Below are 20,822 nucleotides of genomic sequence, written 5' to 3' on the forward strand. Positions count from 1 at the left end.
TTTTGTAACCAAGATAATTAGTAAATGCTATTTTAGTGCTCAGTAAAACGTTAATGCGTAACACTTTGTCCCTATTACACATTATCTGTTAGGAAATTTTGTAACATAAAATGAAATACAAGAGAGTTACCATGATAAGTACACAGGAACAGCACTAATAATAAATGGATTATGATATAACCACACGGCATGTGACTGAGCCTTTAACCAAAAATAAAACGATTACGTAAGAAAAGAGTCAGTAGACATAGATTTATTTGGGGAAAAACAGTTGAACACAGAGAAGCTCAGGTAGTTCCTCAGGTGTCCGCGGGTTCGCCGGTCTTCTCGCTGAAAGCCTTGGTGACGTTGTCGACGAGGCACTGCTGGATCAGGGGGTAGACGGCCCGGCAGGCCGCGGTGAGCGTCTGGATGGACGCCCCCACGCAGTCCGGGTCCATCGCGCCGCGCTGCACGAACTCCGAGACCTGGTGGTGCACGGGGGAGTAGGCGGCCGTGACGAGGCCGTGGTTCTGGGACGCCGCGCCGGGAGGGGGTGCTGTGTTGCACAGTGCCTCCTCCTCGCTGGTGGGGTCCAGTAGTAGCAGGTCTCCGTGGATCCCCTGAGGGGACACGTGTCTCCATTGGTAACCTAGCAACCTGGCCTCGTTTAACCTCAATGTTTTCAAACATGAAGGCTAATAGGGTCATTCCATGCCAAATCAACCAGAAAATAATAATTTTTGGCATCGCCATCTCCGAATTAAAAAAAAAACTTGGCGAAATAGCAGTAGGTGTGCAAAAAAGTGCATTAGCTAATTTTTATCTCAAAGTACACGTTTCTAGCTTTCTATTGAGCCCTGCATCAAGGTTCTCACTCAACTACAAAGGAAGTTACAAATATTTTTATTGGACCTTGCACAGCAAAATTTCCACTTTTTCCACAAGTTGGCAACCCTGCTGTATAAGAAGTATTATTCACAGGGGGCTGTAACTCTGATAATTCACTTTCCTGCACCTGCACTGTTAATTCGGTGATGGTGATGTCAACAGGTGTGTGAAATGGCCCAATAGGATCATACACAACGCTTTTTAAACACGCCACATCTTGTAATGACTTAAAATTTATAAATGGTCTTCTCCATCACCTCTAGCCCATGAGTGCATTTGTTACATTTATTGTTGTGTGCATTTTGACAAAAGATGTTAATAAGAAATACTTCTTCTTAGCTATTGAAATATGTAAAACACCCTAAATAAAAATTTGGTCATCATTCATGATTAACATCAGCAGTAGGTGTGTATAGTTTTTATTTAAAACACCCACAACTAAAATTTGATATTTACTATTTTAAATATGCTAAGAGGTTAAAACACTGCTGTTTTTTCTGCACTCTTATAATTTTTATTTAACTGAATGCACTGCAATTTTATGGAAAACTTTACAACATTATAAAATTTTTATGTAAAAAAAAAATATTGCACCAGTTTATAAATGTGCCATTACGTAAAGCCTCTATAATCTGGTGCATTTAAAACCCACAGCCATACTGGATGAGTGGTTTTGCTGGATTAATTAACAACCCTAAACTCAGTTGTTATCAGGAGTACCGAACAAAGTTGGAATAAATAAGCTGCTTTATGACGAGATAAAACACACGTGAGTGTTTCCTGGTTATCAAAGTTTCCGACGTCACCTTGCGCCTATGATTCGGATCGCTTCTTGTAAAAATCCTGCCAACAAACGTCCACACCCACCAGAAATTTGAATTCAGGGGAGGTCAGGCGACCGGAGCGTTCTGGGTGGTTTGAAGGAGCATCCGGAAATTTTGAAAAATTTAACACCCACTTAAAATGCATCACTTAAACAAGTTATCATCTAAACTTTAATTATAAATGCTTTATTAGTGTGTGAACTAATTAAAAAAAAAAATTAAACACGAGAAAGTAAAACAAAATATTTAAAAATAACACCTTTTTTTAAAATGTCAACCAGTTTAATGGGTGAGGTGTGGACTGGAGTGTATTATTGTTTGTTATCTCTGCAGTGATGGTTAGGGGCAGGGAGGAAGCTCCCCCGGCTCACCACGGTGGAGGCGGTCACCAGGTCGTACATGGGCACGCTCGCGTCGGCCAGCGCCAGGCCGGCGCACGTGATGGCCGCCGCCAGCGCCGACCCGTCGTTCTCCAGCACGTACGCGTACACGTCCACTTGGAAGTTGGGGAACTCGTGCTGGAACCAGCGCGCACAGGGTGTCCACAGTTAGTACTTTCCTGCTAGATCTAGTACTTTTAGTGGTCTAGTACATTCACTGTCAGATCTAGTACTTTTTCCTTTAATATAATAATGTTACAGTAACTCCAATGTTTCATTATTAGGCGTAATTATTTTTAAAAACTTTTGAATGTATGGGTGTGTGTGTGGTTTGATATTTAAGTTCGAGCATTGCAATGTCACAATAACATCCTTAATTGTTAAAACCATAACAAATTATAATTTAGTACTTTTTTTTTTTCAAATCTAGTACCTTTTTTCTCCCCTAAATTGGTACGAAATATTTTTTTCCTTGTGGACTCGCTGACGTACCAGCCGCGTGACGTCGTCAAGGTCTGGTGTGCCCCACACCTTTGGATTACAGTGCACAATTTCCGCAACTAGCACGGTCCGTGTTTTCGGCGAGCTCCGATGCCCGATCCGCCCAGAGAGCACGAACGTTTCGGACACAACTTGTATTGTAAGGAGATTTTTGGAAATACATTTTCTTGTAATTCATCAAGAGCATAATTCAATTCAAACTTTAAAATAAACATAATTTAAAGACATGGAATATGGTTTTCAACCTTTTTTGCCATCAAATTTTTTTCATATAATTTAATTATAAAAAGTTTTGGCTCTTTTTAACTTTAAATAAATAATTAATTTAAAGTGACTGCAACAAATAATTTATACTGTGAAATAATAGTTGGTGTTTAGAATTGATATTTTTTCTTTCAAAATGTGTATCAACAGTAATGTACTGTCAAGAGAAATTATTTTAGGGTTTTAGAAAAATTACAAATAGCAAAAATGCTTAAAAAACTTATTATAATTATCAATAATAAACTCTGTATAACTCCAAAATCAATTTTTTTTTTTCAGTTTAACATTTTTCTATCGATTTATACTTCTTTGTATATTCTCTTTAAGAGCGTTCATCAGAGCAGCAAGTTCTCAGCTCGCGCCTGGCATCTGCATTTGGGTGTGTGTGTGTGACCGCGAAGAGAGCAAAAGGAGGAGACAAAAAAAGTGTCGGTTATCGCTCTCGTACTGTCTTCTCCACACCATTCGGGAGGTGTTACCTTTCTTCCCCCCACCTTGCGGGCCCCTTGTCAAGATAAACCCTTCCCAAGGGCGAGCCACAGCCACAGTGCTACGCATACGTATATATGTACACTCCAACGATTCACTCATCCTATTTAGTCTTGTTTCATATTAATATATTATAATCACAAAAGTAAAAATGGTGTTATAATACATACCGCACTTTAACTTGAATACATTTCGAATAGTTGTAATGGGAAACTAGGAACTATGATAGAAAATTTTCCAAATTAGTTAATAATTTCTATAAGTGCAAATATTAATTTTTGACGTAACAACGTCTAATAAATCTATGAACGCCGGCTGCACGCACGAAAAAGGATGACTCATTATCCCGTTACGCTCATTGTACCTTTGCGCCGCATCTATCTCTCTTCCACTAGATTGGCCTATGAATCTACTATTATATTAAATAGGTTAAGGCGGGCTTTTCAAAAGTAGCTTTTAAATTTAGTACTTTAACTAAACTATTTTTTTATTAATTAATTAATCATTAGCTTTTAAATTTAGTACTTTAACTAAACTATTTTTGACGTGACGTCTAATACATCGAAGAACTCCGGCTGCACGCACAAAAAAAGTGTCCCGTTGCGCTCATTGTTCCGTTACGCTGTGTCCCGTTACGCTCTTTGTTCCGTTACACTGTGTTCCGTTACGCTGTCGGCCAGTGCAGTAATAATAGGCTATGTTACAATTGACTAAAAAATTATAGTGATTCATATAATTGGTAGATATTTGATTACAGTTTATTAATATGAAAACTTGTTCATAATTATATTTAAACTTTATAGCTAAACGCCAGTTTTTAAAATTAATTACAAGTCATCTACAGGTGAACTGTTTCGTCGACTGTTTATAAAGTGAAAAAAGTTAATGTGGTTTTCAATGCTTATAACAACAATTTCGGCAATAAAGGTTAATTATTCTTGCATTTTAAAAATCTGATTACTAGTATAATTTCAAGTATTTATTCTTTTAATATTAAAATAAAAATGATTAAATTTTATTCATAAAGTATGCAATCATTTCATCAATGTTTTGTTATGACGTCACGTTAAACTATCGTCCGAAAACCGACTTTACAGACAACCAAATTTTTTTATTAATTAATTTTTTGACGTAACAACGTCTAATAAATCGATGAACGCCGGCTGCACGCACGAAAAAGCATGACTCATTGTCCCGTTACGTTCATTCTACGCTTGTGCCGCATCTATCTTCCACTCGTTTGGCCTATGAATCTACTATTATATTAAATAGGTTAAGGCGGGCTTTTCGAAAGTAGCTTTTAAATTTAGTACTTTAACTAAACTATTTTTTATTAATTAATTTTTTTTGGTTTTTTTTTTCATTTTTCCAAAATAAAGAGCAATAAACAAAAAGAAACATAAAAGAGAATTTAAAAAATATTTAGAAATTTTAATATCAAGTTGAACCGCCTAACCGACGTGCAAGGGAATATACTATTTTATGGAGCCAATTGAACACTCCAATTAAACAATCACTTTCATTCAAACAGTTATAGTTAAAATAATCTGTTCGTTAAAGTAATAAAAATATTTGAATTAATGAGTGCAAATAAAAGTAAATTTATCAATTAAATTGTAGATTTAATTTTGTATCCATGCAAAATAGTGATAATTCAATAAAAATGATTAAATTGTTATTAATAAAGTATGCAATCATTTCATCAATGTTTTGTTATGACGTCACGTTAAACTATCGTACGTAACCCGACTTTACAGACAACCAATTTTTTTTTGATGATCTTTAAATACTACGGACAAAATACGATAATCTAAACCCCCTCGTCAAAAGTCAGACATTCTCCATCTATATATTTCTCTAATCTCTGGATGTGACACTGAATTTAACATGAAGTACATGTCGCCAAATTACAAGGTTCAGTTTCCTCTATGAGAAACAATGTAAAATCAAAGTCGGAGATATTAACATTCCAAATTAGTTTAAATTCATTTAATTTGCTTTATCTGGGATAATACAAACCAACTCTAGACTAGCATAATCAATTATAGAGAACTCAAAGTTAAATAAAACAAAATATAGCTGGTACAGGCTTGTCAGTTACTTTTCTAAATTGATGATAGTTATGGAAAATTACTTCACAATAATTGGTGCAGCAAATTGAATATTATAATATTGATGTTACATTAATTAATCAGGAATAAATCTACAGATCAGCACGTCGTTTGGATTACCTACTAATATTTCAAAGCATTTCACATACATATTTACACTGTCAATTAACAGTAACTCCATACCACTTTAATCCTTCTGTAGTTCCAAACATAAGTCAAAGGATATCGTGGTGTTATTCGTCCAACCATAACATATAGTCATGACACTCCATAAATGTCTTCATTGTCACGGCGTTTGTTGGTAGGTAGCAGTAGAAATAACCAGTAGATCCTTAGACATCAACTCTATATTCGGAGTTTGACTATCATCATGTATACCCAGGTTCTTCAAGGTATTATGAAATTTGAATTATGGGGTTCTTGATTTAGTTATCCCTCGTCCTGAAGTTCGTGGTCCAGCATAATAGTCGAAGCAAGATATTTCGCAGGACAGTTATAAGTTCGTAGTTTTCACTCTAAGATACACGCTGAAGTCGCCAACAGTTCTTTTTTCAATCTCCGTAGTAGCTTAGTTCACATTTTATACGATTAAGTATATATGGATCACAATTTTAATAAATTATAATCACCGTACATAATACAGTCTTAGTGTATAAAATAACATTGATGTATTTACTTCTTTCAAAAAAGAACCAAATTTTTTGCGTTTCAAACAAACAATTTTGTTTCTCATATATAAATTAGTAATACCCAATTTCAGCCACAAGTACAAATAAAAAATACGTAGTGTTGATAGCAACACAGTTCGCATTTCGTAAACAAAATGGCATTTAGTACGGAACTAAATGTCACTTGTAATACGCGTGGCACCCACGCACACAATTTTTATACATTATGTAATTAGTGCGTTAGTAACGAGCGATAGTCATTCCTGTGAGTTACCTCGACCTCGATTTCTCAGTTACTTCCACAACGATCACCAACAGAAGGACAATGAAAAACAAAAATTACATAAACTACAGCAACACAGAGATTGTTCTTGGTTTTCTGTTGTATAGCACAGACATTTTATCCTATGAAAACAATTTTAATTTACATAATTGCATGATTAAGTACCAGTACATAAGTTACAGTGGTTTTATTTTTATCAATGTAGGCTAACAAGAACACACGGCAAAGAACACTGGTCAAGATACAGTAACACAATCACATATACAACATATACACAATATAACAAACGACGTGAACATAAATAAGATACAGTAGTGTACATTTAAAGTTGATACAGTCCTACAAAGTACAAAAAAAAAAAAAAAGGAATAATGTGTTCCAGAATTTGAATGTAAAAGTTATTGTTCACATATTTGTCCAGTTAAAATTTAAATATTTTCTGTAACTTAAAAGTTACATAATTGCAATTGAACTAATTTCTGAACACAGGTTTTATTGCAAATGACCTTCTCAATTGTTGGTTTCAAATTAACTTCAGACTATAAAATACTTTAATGGTGTGAAGTTTTAAGCAAAATGTATCAATTCAAGCAATCAAAAAAAAATATGTATTGGCGAGTTAACTTCACAGGTTGAATAAATCAACTCTATATCTATAATCAAGTAGCAAATTTAGTTATAATCAATTTAATTACATTGACAATAAAATTCATAAAAACGAATGTCGGGTTTAACCTATAATTAATTTAGATAGTTATATAATTATTTTGACACGAACCATTATGAATCAGAGGACCTTTAAAATAAATAACATAAATTTAGTTATAATGGTAAAACTATCGTTTACCATTAAACTGTTGAACTCTAGAAATGGTTTTACAAAAAAATACTTTGTGGAATAAGTTTTTGGATATTCGTTGAAAATGAATCGTCAACTTGTAGCAAAAATCAGTTCAAAATAATTAATTCGTGCAGAAATATGATGTAATTGATATAAATAATTAAGTACTTAATTTTTTTTTACACTGGTAGCAACCACCAAAATCATCAACACTATCTATGAATTAGAATTTTCGAAGTGCTAACAAATACGATATAGCTGTTTAGTACTTGGTCACCAAGTCTTGGTGCTACATCTAAACACATTTTTATGTATTCATTGGAGGATTGAAACTCTCTGTACACCCTAACAGCCAAAATTTAGACACTTAGTTATACCTTACAGTCTAACAACCAGTCATCGTGCGGCTTATTAATGCATTCAAAATTGCAATTAACTTTGAATAAACTTACTTACAACTTAATTAAGCTTATTTTCTTATATAGTTATCCTTTAAAACACATTAAATGATCAGAGTTAGGAAAATAGTACATTTACAAATTTACAACAAAAAAAATTTTCTTTTGGTTATTTACGAGGGTGGTAATACTTCCTGGTAATCTGAGCTTACGCAGCAATGCCGCGGCGCGCCGGGTCAGGTAGAAATCTATCTTCGTCTCCTCTTTGACGCTTCTTCGCATTCCAAGATAGGAACCGCGAGTATCTCTTGTTCCATTCTCACACATACACGGCAGTCCGGCGCGCCCAGCAGTATGCTATAAACGCGTGCAGTGCCTTCGGTTTAGGAAGATTACTCGAGATTTGTCGCGGTGACAATGGGGGACAAAGCGACAAAGTTTCTGGCGAAGAAATACAGTTTTTGCCTATTAAAACAGAATGGAGATGTGCCTATATTTCTTGGCTACAACGTCGTTTGAAAATGGCTAAAAATGGCAATTACAGTATGCTTTTAAAGCAACTTTCAATTGATATTTTCAAAATGTTGTGCATTTAAAATGTTCACCAACATTTAAATTCTTTTAATGCGTCAACAGAAATGCTAAACGTGTAAAAGTATAGTAGTAATCTTCCGAATCCTGGATGACTGTATTAGAAAGTTTAACTCCATCTGATGCACGCTCTTAACTCGGATATTTAATAGAATTACATGGGTGAATATTTGCAAAGTGACACATTTGAGACTTGCATTTGTCCGAGATAAAAAAAATTAAAAAATAGTTTTTTTATGCATTTATTGTGGAAAGATAAAACTGATCATTTTGTAGCTTGTAGTAACCAACATAATATTGATTTCCTTGGTTTTCTTAAATTAAAAACAAAAATACTGAGCCATGGAACTGACACAGGTTGGCACGGGACTGACATCTAACTTTGAAAATATAGACAGTAATGGCTAAATGTCTCCAAAGTAGTTGTTTACTAAATTATATGCTAACATATTACATTTAATTACTTCTATGCAACAAGAACAAACAAAAAAACCTTTTCTTTTATGAATTTAAAAGAAAACCAAGTCAAATTGACTGTCTGAAGTACAAAGATGTGGCACAAACCTTCGAAAATAGACAGCAAATGACACCAAACTTGGAAAACTCATATTCATTATTATGCAGGTGACAAAGAAATAATAAATGCTTAAGTCACTGATGCTCTTGCACTTCTACAAAAGAAGGAAACTTATAATAAAGTCTGTTCCCTTTAACAAGAAGACATGGCTGGGGAAGAACCTTCTCTGTATTAATATATGATACGTCAGTCTCATCGATGAGAAACACATTTTCATTTTTTGGTACAAGTTTAAGAAATACAACTTTTATTTCATCATCTTCATCAACACTGGATTGACAAAGTGCTGCGTACATGTACTTCTTATTACTACGTTCTTGTTTCTTCTTATTTGTATGCACCTGGAGAACTTCTACTAACACATACATTCCTGTAGTAACACTTGAAAAATCATTTTCAGAAGTGTCTGTGCATAAAGTTTCAGTATCGCCATACATGTCCTCGTATTGAATTCACGAGCTGCTGTAGCTGGAAATCATACCCAGCTCTTCCTCACTATCAAGACCTGATGTTGGTGAATCTTCATACGTCAGTGTACCAATCTCATAATGACAGAACTTATCTGAACAATTGAAACATGATAGTCTTCGCAGACTAAGCCGGTTTGGATTATTGGTTGCTTTCACCTGGTGAACTTTCAGTGTTCCCTTAAATGGCAAAACTTTCCCTTTTTCAATCACATCAGAAATCTTTGTGATCTCTGTTTCGGAAACTGAAAAAATTTTGACTTCCGGACAATTCTCTTGAAGAACATCGACCAAAGTATCTATGTTGGGCAAATCCCTTCCTTGAGCCACAATCCTGTCTGCTGTGCGTTTGCACACACATCCAATTCCATCAGGTGCGCCTTTGCCAGTTCCATGTAACATTTGTAACACCTGTAAAACAATTTCATATGTGATTGGCTAGAAACAAAAACTGATTTGTTTCTGTACTGGCCAGATGGACTATCGCTAAGAAAATGTACCGTGTGAATACTTTCGGAAACCACAACATTCATCATGGGAAACAGATGAGCCCAAATTGCTGGAGCATTGTGTTGCAGAGAGCATGATGCTGTGCAGAAACATTTTGTTTCTAGAGTTCCCGAGGACTTTCTGTAAACAACAGTGTGCATTGATATTTGTTGCCATGCACCTACAAAATTGAATGATTGGATTTCTTCTGCATACTTTAAATTATAGTTTTCACTAAAGTCGCAATGTACGATGATTTCATGATCTGTCAAATTATCTTTCAGTTGAGACATGGCATTGAACTGGTGGAGAATCGTACCTTCGTGCTGTAGAAATCGAGAAAGCTGCTCTTCGTACGTACTCGCAAGATCCAATAGTGTTGATTCCTTACCCTGTTTTGTTACTTTTATGGCTGTCTTCACTTGTTTTGTCTTTTTATCTATGTAGTGCTCTTTCCCACGTACCCACTGTTGAAATTTTACTGGCTGGTTGCCTTCAAACTCATTCTAGACAGTTCTTACAGTCACGCAGCAAACACTCTTCATTTTTGTAAGAACAGCCAAATTTTTGATAACATCAGAAGTTGTTTGGTCAGAGATCACGCCATTTAAATGCAAAGCCTCTACAATCAGTTTCATGTTTGCATGTACAGCACATGCACATGTATCTCTTTCCTCTACCTTCAAAAAGGGCGGTTTAGACAAAAAAAAAACTATAGCTAGCTTTTGTTTCTGGGTACTTCTTCAAAAATTGCTGATGTAGATTCTTTAGAGTATCTGTTAGATGACACTTTTGTTTTCTAACATTTTTCCGTGTGATGAAATCTTTCTTGCCAGGGCATATTAATATTTTCTTGAAGGAATTCTGCTATTTTTCTTCTCATGGATGTAAGCATTTTATCTTTGTACTCATACTTCAAAATATTTTTTGTTTCAAAAGATGGCTTATTCCTCCTGTATCTAAAAACTCTTGCGCAAGCTGATTGTTAATGGTATTTCTTCAAAATCTTTCCATCCATAGTTTTCTTAAAAACCTGTCTCTCTTTATTAGACTTTAGATCTTTGTATGTTTTTGATAAATGATCCTTCATTACTTCACTAAATACAAGTGTCTTGACTACTTCTGCCTTTTGACAACACGGCTTTGACTTTCTTAAAAGATTTTTCACACGGGTTATTGGTGTTGAAGTGTTTTCTCTATGCAAAGTTTTCTCTTTTTGTAAACGTTTTTATCGCTTCTTATATTTGTCTAAGTTTTTTTTGAGAGTGCTAATCTGCTTCTTTAAGGATTGTCTTTCTCTATGTCTTTTGATTTTCTTTTTGTTACGTTGCCTCTTGACAGAATCGGATCTTAAATGAGAGTGCTAATCTGCTTCTTTAAGGATTGTCTTTCTCTATGTCTTTTGATTTTATTTTTGTTACTTTGCCTCTTGACAGAATAGGATCTTAAACAGTTTTGAGTTTGAATTTCATTTTCTGAATTTGGAGGTGTGTGTGCTTCTAAAAATTCATTTTCCTTCACGGATTGTTTTTTTCTTAATCTTGAACTTTGTTGGTAGACTTTCCACTGTCTTCTTTTTGCACGCTGCTGTCTAGGATTCAACTCTGTTATCGGTCTTCGTAACTTCTGCTCTTTCTGCCTCAAGAATTTTTGCTTTTCTTTTTGCTGTTGCTCTTCTCTTTTCACAGAATCTTCCCTGATTCTATTTCTGCATTCTCTCTCCTTTTCTCTCTTTCTAGACAACCTCTCTTCATTTCCCTTCTTGGGGCCATTATTCCAGTAACATATCCAAACAAACAAAAAAAAATTGTCAAACAAAAAAAAATTGGTTCAAACAATGAATAACGTAGGTAGCCAATGTGATAAAAAAAATGTTAAAAGAAGTTTGAGATCATCCTAGCTTAAAATATATCAAAGGCCAATTAAAGCCTACATTATATTTTATAGTTCTCATTGTTGCCACATAAGAATCTTGAAATGTACAAATAAAGCATTATTTTAAACATCATGCATACATCATAATAAAACAAATTAATCTGTCATTATATTTAAGGTTATGTTATCCACCCAGTGTGGCTTTAATTGAATTTTTAATGGAAAATGTCAGTCCCATGGAAAATATGTCAGTTCCGTGTCGTCTTGCTAGGCACGGGACTGACACCACGGGACTGACAAATTTGAGGTTAAATTGGCACCGTTAATCAGAGAAATGGAATACCTAGGATATTCTTGGGTCATGTATAGGTGTACTTACCTGGAAAGTAAAATAAATAAAACCGTGAAGTTATCTTTCCGTAAAAAAATTTCACAGCCAGCTTGGGACTGACCACCTTGTTGGTTACAACACAAATTCCACACACAATACCACTAACATACACACACAGGTACTCACTGAAAGAGAAATAACAACATGACTTCCAACAAATATTTGTGGTACACGCCTGAGCATATGCAGATGGCTTTTAACTGCCATATATTATTAATAACTGTAACTAAACGATTAGCCATGGGACTGACACAAAACACTTGGGGACAAGATTTAACTAATTAGGAAAAAAAAAATTAAACATGCAGGGTTTTTTTATAGTATGGTTTGTAAAATTGTAAATATTATAAAATCAGACTAAAATTTGTAAATTTGTATCATGAATATATATACAATAAGATGAATTTAAATAAAACCACTTGCAGAAGGGACATGCCACGGAACTGACATTTTGACATAAAAACATTATTTTTTATTTAAAAAAATGTACTTATAAAATAAATTTAATAATGATAAGATTAATCATGATTTCAAATACAAATCAAAATTGGAAGAACGTTTTAGTACTTATAACAAGCACAGTATTCACCTAGGGACATTATATGTGTCACTTTGCAAATATTCACCCACATGTTTAATTCTAGTTATTCTATGATCAGTCTATATTTTAGTGTTATTAATTATAAGTATAAATTCTTTAATATTATAGCTATTTGAATTTTGTATATCATGCTTAGATTCAAGTTCATGTCTGCTATTTTTAGCAATTATGAATAAGCAACTGTTATGTTATTTCGTGTTTTTTTTTTACGTTTGTCTTTATTAACTGTATTAGTGTTTGATTGTATCTGCTGCTATCACTGCTATTGTGTTGTACTCTTCCTAATGTTGGCTATTTGCGGATGTTCTGCCCGCCGTGGTACCGACATGGCAGGAGTCCATACCTTTGCAGTGATAACTGTGTGTTTGTCTTTACATCTCGTGCCCATCATTAAAGTCTAATGACTGATGGGCATGTTTTAAATTTAAATAAATAAATAAATAATTAAAATCAGAATTACAATGTTGACAAGCTGGGCAGTATACATCTGGTATCAATGGGTGTAATTTGCTCGAGACAGGCTATTCTTAGAATCGACTGCCCTGCCTCGGTCAGCCTGGAAAATTAAGGCTCTGCTCCCTCGTTTTTTTTTTCTTTCTGGTTTCAAATTTTTACACAGATGTATTTTGAAAATGAAACTACTACAGAAGAAAAATTGTGGGCAATTCCCAAGCTATGTAAACTAATAAGATGTCTTCTAGTAAGTAACCACAAATGCAAAAACTTTATTACTACTTTAATTATAATTATTTTCCATACTTCTATTTTTTACGAATATCTGATAACATCTAGACATATCTTGCAACGTAATTTGTTAAAGAAACAAAATGCAAAGCTTATACAAGTAAAAATCCGTCAAGATTGCCCTAGGTAAAAATAACAGCCTGAAAATGCAAAAACTCAAAATGGTTGGTAAAGTCAGGGTTTCAGGTGGTGAGGTGGAGTAAAATGGAAATGCCTAGAGAAAACTAACTGACTTGTGGCAACATCCACCATGTTTACTACATACGAAAAAGAAATCAGGTAATGAATGCGAGTAAGGCAAATGTCTTGACTTTGACTTCTGGGTTATTGAAGAAGTTTTACATTTCAAAATATCAAATTACTGAAATGGTCCATGGTTAACTGAGTACTTTTTAAAAAATATGTATGAGGTTAGTTTTTTTTTTTTTTTTTTTTGTGCTTGCATCATTCTGCCAACAGAAAAATTAACATTGCCTTGGATCCGTTGTCTTTCACACAAGTACGAATCATACATAACTGATATTTAACAAAAACAAATAAGTATGTTACTATGAACTAAATCAATAACTGAATTTTTCTTACACTGACCTAAGGCAACTTGACTGAGGCTTTAATGGGACATCTTGCTGCCAACTTTGATTGCATATTGTGCAGTATCTATGTTGGAAAAAGTGTGGTTAAGGGCGTGCCTTCCATTTCAGGTCAAGATTTTATATTTACAGTAATTTCAGATAAACTTGTAGACTTTTTCAATTGTTTAACATTCACGAAATGAAAAATATATATACAGCGCATACTTTATGCATAATTGGTTTAACTGCAATGCCACTGGCTACTTCAAGAAATGGTTTGAATTCATTTCAGAAAATATTAGTTAAATTTACCTGGCATTTCAACATTCTCAAAATTTGTTATGATTTTGACAGCCAAGAAACATGAAATGAGTTTTGTAATAGAAATGCAAAACCATATCATGAAGTAGCCAGTGGCATTGCAGATTAAACCTAAAAAAAAATTTAAGTTCTGCAATAAATTAAATTCTCCTTATTTGTACAACCCAAAAACATTAAAAATGTAACTTTGGCAGATAATCATGCAAAAAGTATGCACTGCAGGGGTGCAACAACGGTGGTGGGGGGGGGGGGGGAGAGCAAGGGTAATTTTCCCCCCTCTGAAACCTTGAAGTGGGGGCAAACAGGGGCAAAGAAAGTGCTGAGTAATCATTTTTTAGATAATAAAACTGCTTAAATAGCACCATTTTCCACCTTGAAAGACAAATTTTCCCGGGGGATCGATGATTCTTTATAAAAAGGTATATTGCCTCCCCTTTGGAAATTTAGTTGTTGCGCCCCTGATGCGCTGTATATATATTTTTCATTTCGTGAAAGTTAAACAAATTGAAAAAAGTGTGAAAGTTGATCAGTGGTCAGTATTTATATAAACTCATGGCCTGAAATGGGAGGCGCCCCTGACCGAGGCGCGTAACGGGCACCCACCCTGCAGACGGCGGGCTCCAGGGCTCGCTTCAGGTTCAGGCTGAACTCCTTCTCCTCCGCGTCCGGCTGGTGGCCCCGGCGCGCCTCGCACGAGAACGGGGCGAACTTGAGCTCGCAGTACAGCTCCCCGTTGATGCTGTAGTCCGACCGGCGGGGGATCTCCCGCGGGTCGAACACCGAGCAGATCACCTTCGTCTTGTTCAGCTCGAGGTACGCGGAGCCCTTCGCCTGGGTCACCGCGCCCGTCTTCAGGTCTGCGCGCGCCAAACGGCGGTCAAACATTTTGGGGACGACGAACAACAGGATGTCTACAGACATCCGGCGAAACTTTTTCACGGAACCATTCCGATACCGAACCTGGTATAGGATACCGGCAGATATTCAGCTTCCTCCCGAGGTAACGGTGATATCAGGGGAGAAATATTCCTGCACAGATTTGTTTTTAAAATACTTGATTTATTGTTTATTGATAGTGACAGACACCACAAGTCCTCTCTGCTGTGAGATCATGTCACTCAACTCGTATTTTTTTTAAGGAGATCCTAATAATTATTCAGTGTGAGGAAACAAGAGATTATTTGCATAACAAAATGGAATGTACAGTGCTTGAATTAGCTTGCTTTTATTGTAGATTATTATATTTTGAATTTCATAAAAAACAAGAATTATTTTTTTCAAAGATAATTCAGGTATGATTCAAGTGAATAAAATCCAACTATTTACAGACTACTTAACGTGCAACTCAAAACTGAAGTGGTGCTTCAAAAATAGAAAATTAGCAAAAGACTGCTGGAATATAATATTTCGGGACTCCCAGCACCGTTTCTGTTTATTTCCTGTCCTTCTCATGACCTGCAGACACAACAAACCAACTAACGCCTAACATCCTGATGACATCTCGGTCGTTACAGGCAGACGAGGTGCAATCAGATGAGGTGTAACACAGAAATGGGTGGGGAAAATGGGAACACCCTTTGAAAACTCACTGGCTCAATGCAACATCCTCCGCCCACAATTCCAGCTTGTGAAAAATCCGGGTTAGACCCCGTCTCGAATCCCTGACACGTCATATCCTGGGTTGGGGGGGGGGGGGGGGGAGGGGTGTGGTTTATCTGAATTGTCGACCACAGCGGCTCTTACAAATATTCTGGTAAGTCAATATACGTGGCAGTTAAATAAAGTTACATGAATGCAAAAATGTCACTCATACTGACTGCTAAAAAAAAACATTCAATTTAAAATTCTAATTCCTTACAAGAGTCTGTCCCTCCGTAGTACATTTTAACATATCCTTTTTGCCACTTATTTTTATGTGCTCAACAAATACTGCAAACGTTAGCTGAATGCTAGAGTTTTATATTTAACTTTAAAGCCAGGGCTGAATTGTACCACAGGATCAAGCCTTCAGGATCCAGGGAAAAACTGGGATACATGAAACACCAATCATATAAAACAGAATATACAACGGCTGTAATCAAATAATTCCTTGGAAATACTGCAAAATTCAATGTGAACGCTACTTCAGAACACAGCACGTATAGACATTAACAATTCTATTTAAATTTTTTTCCTCCCAGTACTCGTCCGTTATGTACTTTATTACGTACTTTAAATGCAATGTAATAAAACAAACATTTCATAATACAATTACTTATTCTAATAAAACAACAAACATGATATACAAGCATTAAAAATTCCTTACAATTGCAAAACAAACGTTATTGAAACAAATATTATTATAACATCTACATTGACTAAATTTCTCCAAAATAAAATAAAAAATAAAAACATACAAGTAAACAATGAATGTCGGCGATAGCTAGAATACATGGGTATTGTAATGTAAGCTGTAATCTGTTATTTTTTAACAAACCAGTAGGAATTAAGAAGCATTCCTTTCAGGTTTAATTCAGAAACTTTCCAAGTATATGGAAAACATATATTCCCATTTTTCCTGAGTAAACAATGAATGTCGGCAACAGGGTAAAATGTATTGAAATGTAAAATATAAAACATTTAATTTTTTTAACAAACTAGTAGGAATTAGGAAACCATCTTTTCGGAGTAAATTTAGGGACGTGTGTAGTTTGTAAAAACCTTTTTTTTTTTTATTATTATTCTCACCGTTTTAAAAAAGGTAAATATTTACAATCGCGGTAGATGCCAAAAAAAATGCTAAAAATCCGAAAATACTTTTATTCTATGCTCTTTCACTTCCTCTTTTCAAATCAACCGGCGGAGATAACAAATTCCAAATACTTTAGGAGATATCGAATTTTTTAATTTCATGATATGTAGAGTCGCGGTAGATGCCAAAAAAAATGTAAAAAATCCTAAAATACCTTCATCATATGCTCTTCAACTTCCTCTTTTCATTAAAAGCGGCGGAGATAAGAAATTCCAAATACTTTAGGAGATATCGAATTTTTTAATTTTGCAATACAAGACCTGTGGAACCATTCGAGCGGCGCCATTTTTGTTATTTTGCCGTGTGTTCGTAAATACGTGAATCGTGAATGCGTAATTGATAAAATGGTTGATTAGGTCAGGTCAGTTACATTATTAATACTTTCAAACTAAGCCGACATTAAAAATTATTTTGTGAATTAATTTTAATGGCTGTTTAGTTTTAAAATATTTATAATGTAACTGACCTGACCAAACAAACCCGGACAGAGGGTGAACAGTAAACTAAAATGGTCGATTAGGTCAGGTCAGTTACATTATAAATACTTTCAAACTAAGGTGATATTAAAAATAATGTGAATTAATTTTAATTATTCTTTAGTTTTAAATTATTTATAATGTAACTGACCTTACCTAACAAACCCGTAACAAAGGATGTACAGTAACAACTCACGTAAATTTTTTTGTTACTTATTACTTGCGCAACAATATCATAGAAAAGGGAACAATATCAAAATAACAAATAAGACTTTAAAATTAGAAACGTTAAAAACTCACGTAAGTTGGAGGCGGTAATTAAACACCGTTTTAAACAATAATTGAACTAAATAATCACGTATTTGTTCATTTGAATTCTGGCCTATCACGAAAAATCACGTGACATCATTATCCAATAAAAAAATAGATACTCGTACGTAAACAAAAAACAATGGTGCACGCACGCTACAGGAATGCCCTGGTTTTGTGCTGAAATTTAAAAATTGGATATCTCCTAAAGTATTTGGAATTTCTAATCTCCGCCGCATTTAATGAAAAGAGGAAGTTGAAGAGCATATATTAAAGGTATTTTCAGATGTTTAGCATTTTTTTTTGGCATATACCGCGACTCTACATATGATGAAATTAAAAAATTTGATATCTCCTAAAGTATTTGGAATTTCTTACCTCTGCCGGTTGTTTTGAAAAGAGGAAGTGAAAGGGCACAGAATAAAAGTATTTTCAGATTTTTAGCATTTTTTTTGGCATCTACCGCGATTGTAAATATTTACCTTAAAAAACAGTGGTATTCGAATAATATTCTTTCTGACATGTTTTACAATCGTCTAAGAGGCCATTATAGTACTTCAAAGTAGTCTACCGTTTTAAGTGATTAGGTTAATTACATTTAAAATACTGTAAAACCTGATCTAAAGGTTGCTTGGTTTCCGTTCGACAAATTTGAAATATTGTAGTACACGGTTCGTTATGAATTACCTATTATACTTACAAATTCGACGAGGTTCATTGCATTTTCTTCCGTCTTTACGCCTATCGCCGCTGACCGTCTTAGAAATTAAATCAGTATATGACTGTTTACTTTTCTTGACATACAATAAATAAGAAGATGAACTCTCAGGGCCTTGAACACGTTTGTAATCAACAGGCATTGTACGTATAAGTATAAAGCCTATAATAATATACAGGTCGTCTTCAAAATATAAACAATCTTTAAAATATAGCCATAGAACTGACAACACCAAAACAAGATACTAAACAATCAACATATTCATTATGGGAAAAAAAAATTGATTCTTTTATAAAAAAAAACATTAAATAAGATGGTTTCAGTTTAAAATCTACACAGGATTGTCATATACATAAAATTTAAATATGAGTGCACTAGTGGAATGGTTTATGTTAGCCGTGAAGGAATTTTATTGTATCGTATGTGAATTAATACGATACATAAGATTTGACAGAGATAAATACTTTTTTTTTTCCTTAAGAATAATAAAAACCATTAATCAAAGCACAGAAGAATTTACAGTTGGCGCGAAATAATGTTTCCTTGTTAAAAACAGGTTATGATATAGAACAATGACGTCATACTGTAATAAGAGAAGTCGAAGACTGGGTCCCAGTACCGTCCTCTGCTCGTTGCAGCTGTCGAAGAGCACCCGATGATATCGCTGCTGCAGTTAACTACTTTTCCATAGTGCATTGCTTATAATTGTTTTCAAAAAACGATTGGCGGCAATAGTTTTAAAATACATGGTTTTCCATGACATCTATTCCGCTCCGTGCATGTAAAAGTGACGGCATATGACCAGTGATGACAGTTCTGACGGGGCCACCACCGAAAGCAGACCACAGTCTAACAGAGATTTCATAATATTTGATGTAATAACGTCTTATAAATCGATGAACGCCGACTGCACGCACGAAAAAGCATTACTCATTGTCACGTTTTGCCTGAGCCGAGTGTGCAAGAACCGGCCAACCACCGTGCGAGAAAAACTTTTATAATTAAGATCGGCTGTTTAACTAATTGTTCGTGGTTATATTTAAACATATTATTTAAAATAAATTCGCAAAAACTAAAAATAATATTTGAAAATTAAAAAGTATGCAATTTTTCATCAATGTTTTCTTATGACGTTATCATGTAAAATTATCGTCCGTAAACAGACTTTACAGATAACCCCGTTTTTTTTGTTTCAACTGATTTCTGGGAAACATATTTTTCGGCATTGTTTTAAACCAACGTAAATTCACATCGAGCTTTGTGTGCAGTAGTTTAATAGAAATTTTGGTGAGGGGGGGGGGGGGGGATATAACATCCTCCCCCTCCTTTTCGGCAGCCGTGCTCCATTGACACATGGGCTGGCAATGAAGTATTTTAATGGCCGATTCCAGGTCTTTCCAATTTAAAACTCCGGTTGCCACCAGGTGCCAGAACAATATTTTTCGGACCGAAGACAAGTGCCAATGTAGTGTTTAAATTGCCATGCAAGAATAATGATGTGTGATTGTAAAATAAATCATCAGGGATTGTTCGGTACAATAAACAAACAGTTTGCTGCAACCCAGAACTGTTAGTGCTCTCTTTACCAGTCATTTGCTCTCACGACAAATGCCCCTGCGAGAGGCTATGATAATCTAGGCGAAGCATGTCCACAGGCCACAATGCATGGACGAATGAATGTTTCGGATAGGCTGCAAACCTCTATATCTCTTTGACATGGATGCATCTACCAGCAAGCTACACTTGGCTATGACATCGTACGGCCGAAGGCCACCCCAAAGCCCGACCTGCACCCGCCAGTACTCGGCTTCGCTAACGGAAAGCACCCCTAGCCATGGCCCACCTGAGTCAAGTGAGCGGACCGCAGCCCAAGGTAGAGAATATCGAACCATTTTAATTATGCATGCAACGCACTCCCCGTGCCTACAAAATTCCCCACACAATAATAAAGTAATCAAAAACAAACAAAAGCCCCTGATTAATAAAGTGCGACGTAGGAGTGCCCGGGTCACTCACGTGTAGTTTTCTACTAAAACAGCTGTGAGTGCAACCCTTGCGGCCTTCAGCCTAAATTCAGTAGTGAAACGTGTGACGTAATGCAAACCGCCCCAAATTAGCATTATCATTCGCCACTGGAGTAGTTATCAAGAAACGGACAGTCTCCAGCTTGACTCTAATATTCAAACTTATTTTAGACAAACTTATTAAAGGTCAATTCTAAATTATATATAGATATTAAGTTAATAATTAAGTTTTATTATGTGAATTTAG

At 35.1% G+C, this 20,822-nt stretch overlaps 1 protein-coding gene across 1 annotated transcript; it reads right to left on the bottom strand.

Moving 5' to 3' along the window:
* Positions 1 to 227: 227 nt before the first annotated feature.
* On the bottom strand, positions 228 to 18,788 carry LOC134528574 (exosome complex component MTR3-like). The gene is made up of 4 exons (XM_063362316.1): positions 18,534 to 18,788; positions 14,861 to 15,114; positions 2,066 to 2,212; positions 228 to 602 (listed from the first exon to the last, which is right to left on the bottom strand). The coding sequence occupies exons 1-4, from the start codon at positions 18,691 to 18,693 to the stop codon at positions 300 to 302; spliced, it is 864 nt and encodes a 287-aa protein (XP_063218386.1). The 5' UTR covers positions 18,694 to 18,788; the 3' UTR covers positions 228 to 299.
* Between the last annotated feature and the right edge of the window lie 2,034 nt (positions 18,789 to 20,822).

Source organism: Bacillus rossius, chromosome 1 (assembly GCF_032445375.1).
Source record: "Bacillus rossius redtenbacheri isolate Brsri chromosome 1, Brsri_v3, whole genome shotgun sequence".
In the NCBI taxonomy this organism is placed as follows: domain Eukaryota; kingdom Metazoa; phylum Arthropoda; class Insecta; order Phasmatodea; family Bacillidae; genus Bacillus; species Bacillus rossius.

Coding starts and splice junctions, on each gene's coding strand:
- LOC134528574 (XM_063362316.1), bottom strand. CDS start 18,693: ATGCCTGTTGATTACAAACGTGTTCAAGGCCCTGAGAGTTCATCTTCT. Junction 2,213..14,860: donor TGGAGCCCGCCGTCTGCAGG/GTGGGTGCCCGT, acceptor CGCTGGTTCCAG/CACGAGTTCCCCAACTTCCA. Junction 603..2,065: donor TGGTGACCGCCTCCACCGTG/GTGAGCCGGGGG, acceptor GTGTCCCCTCAG/GGGATCCACGGAGACCTGCT.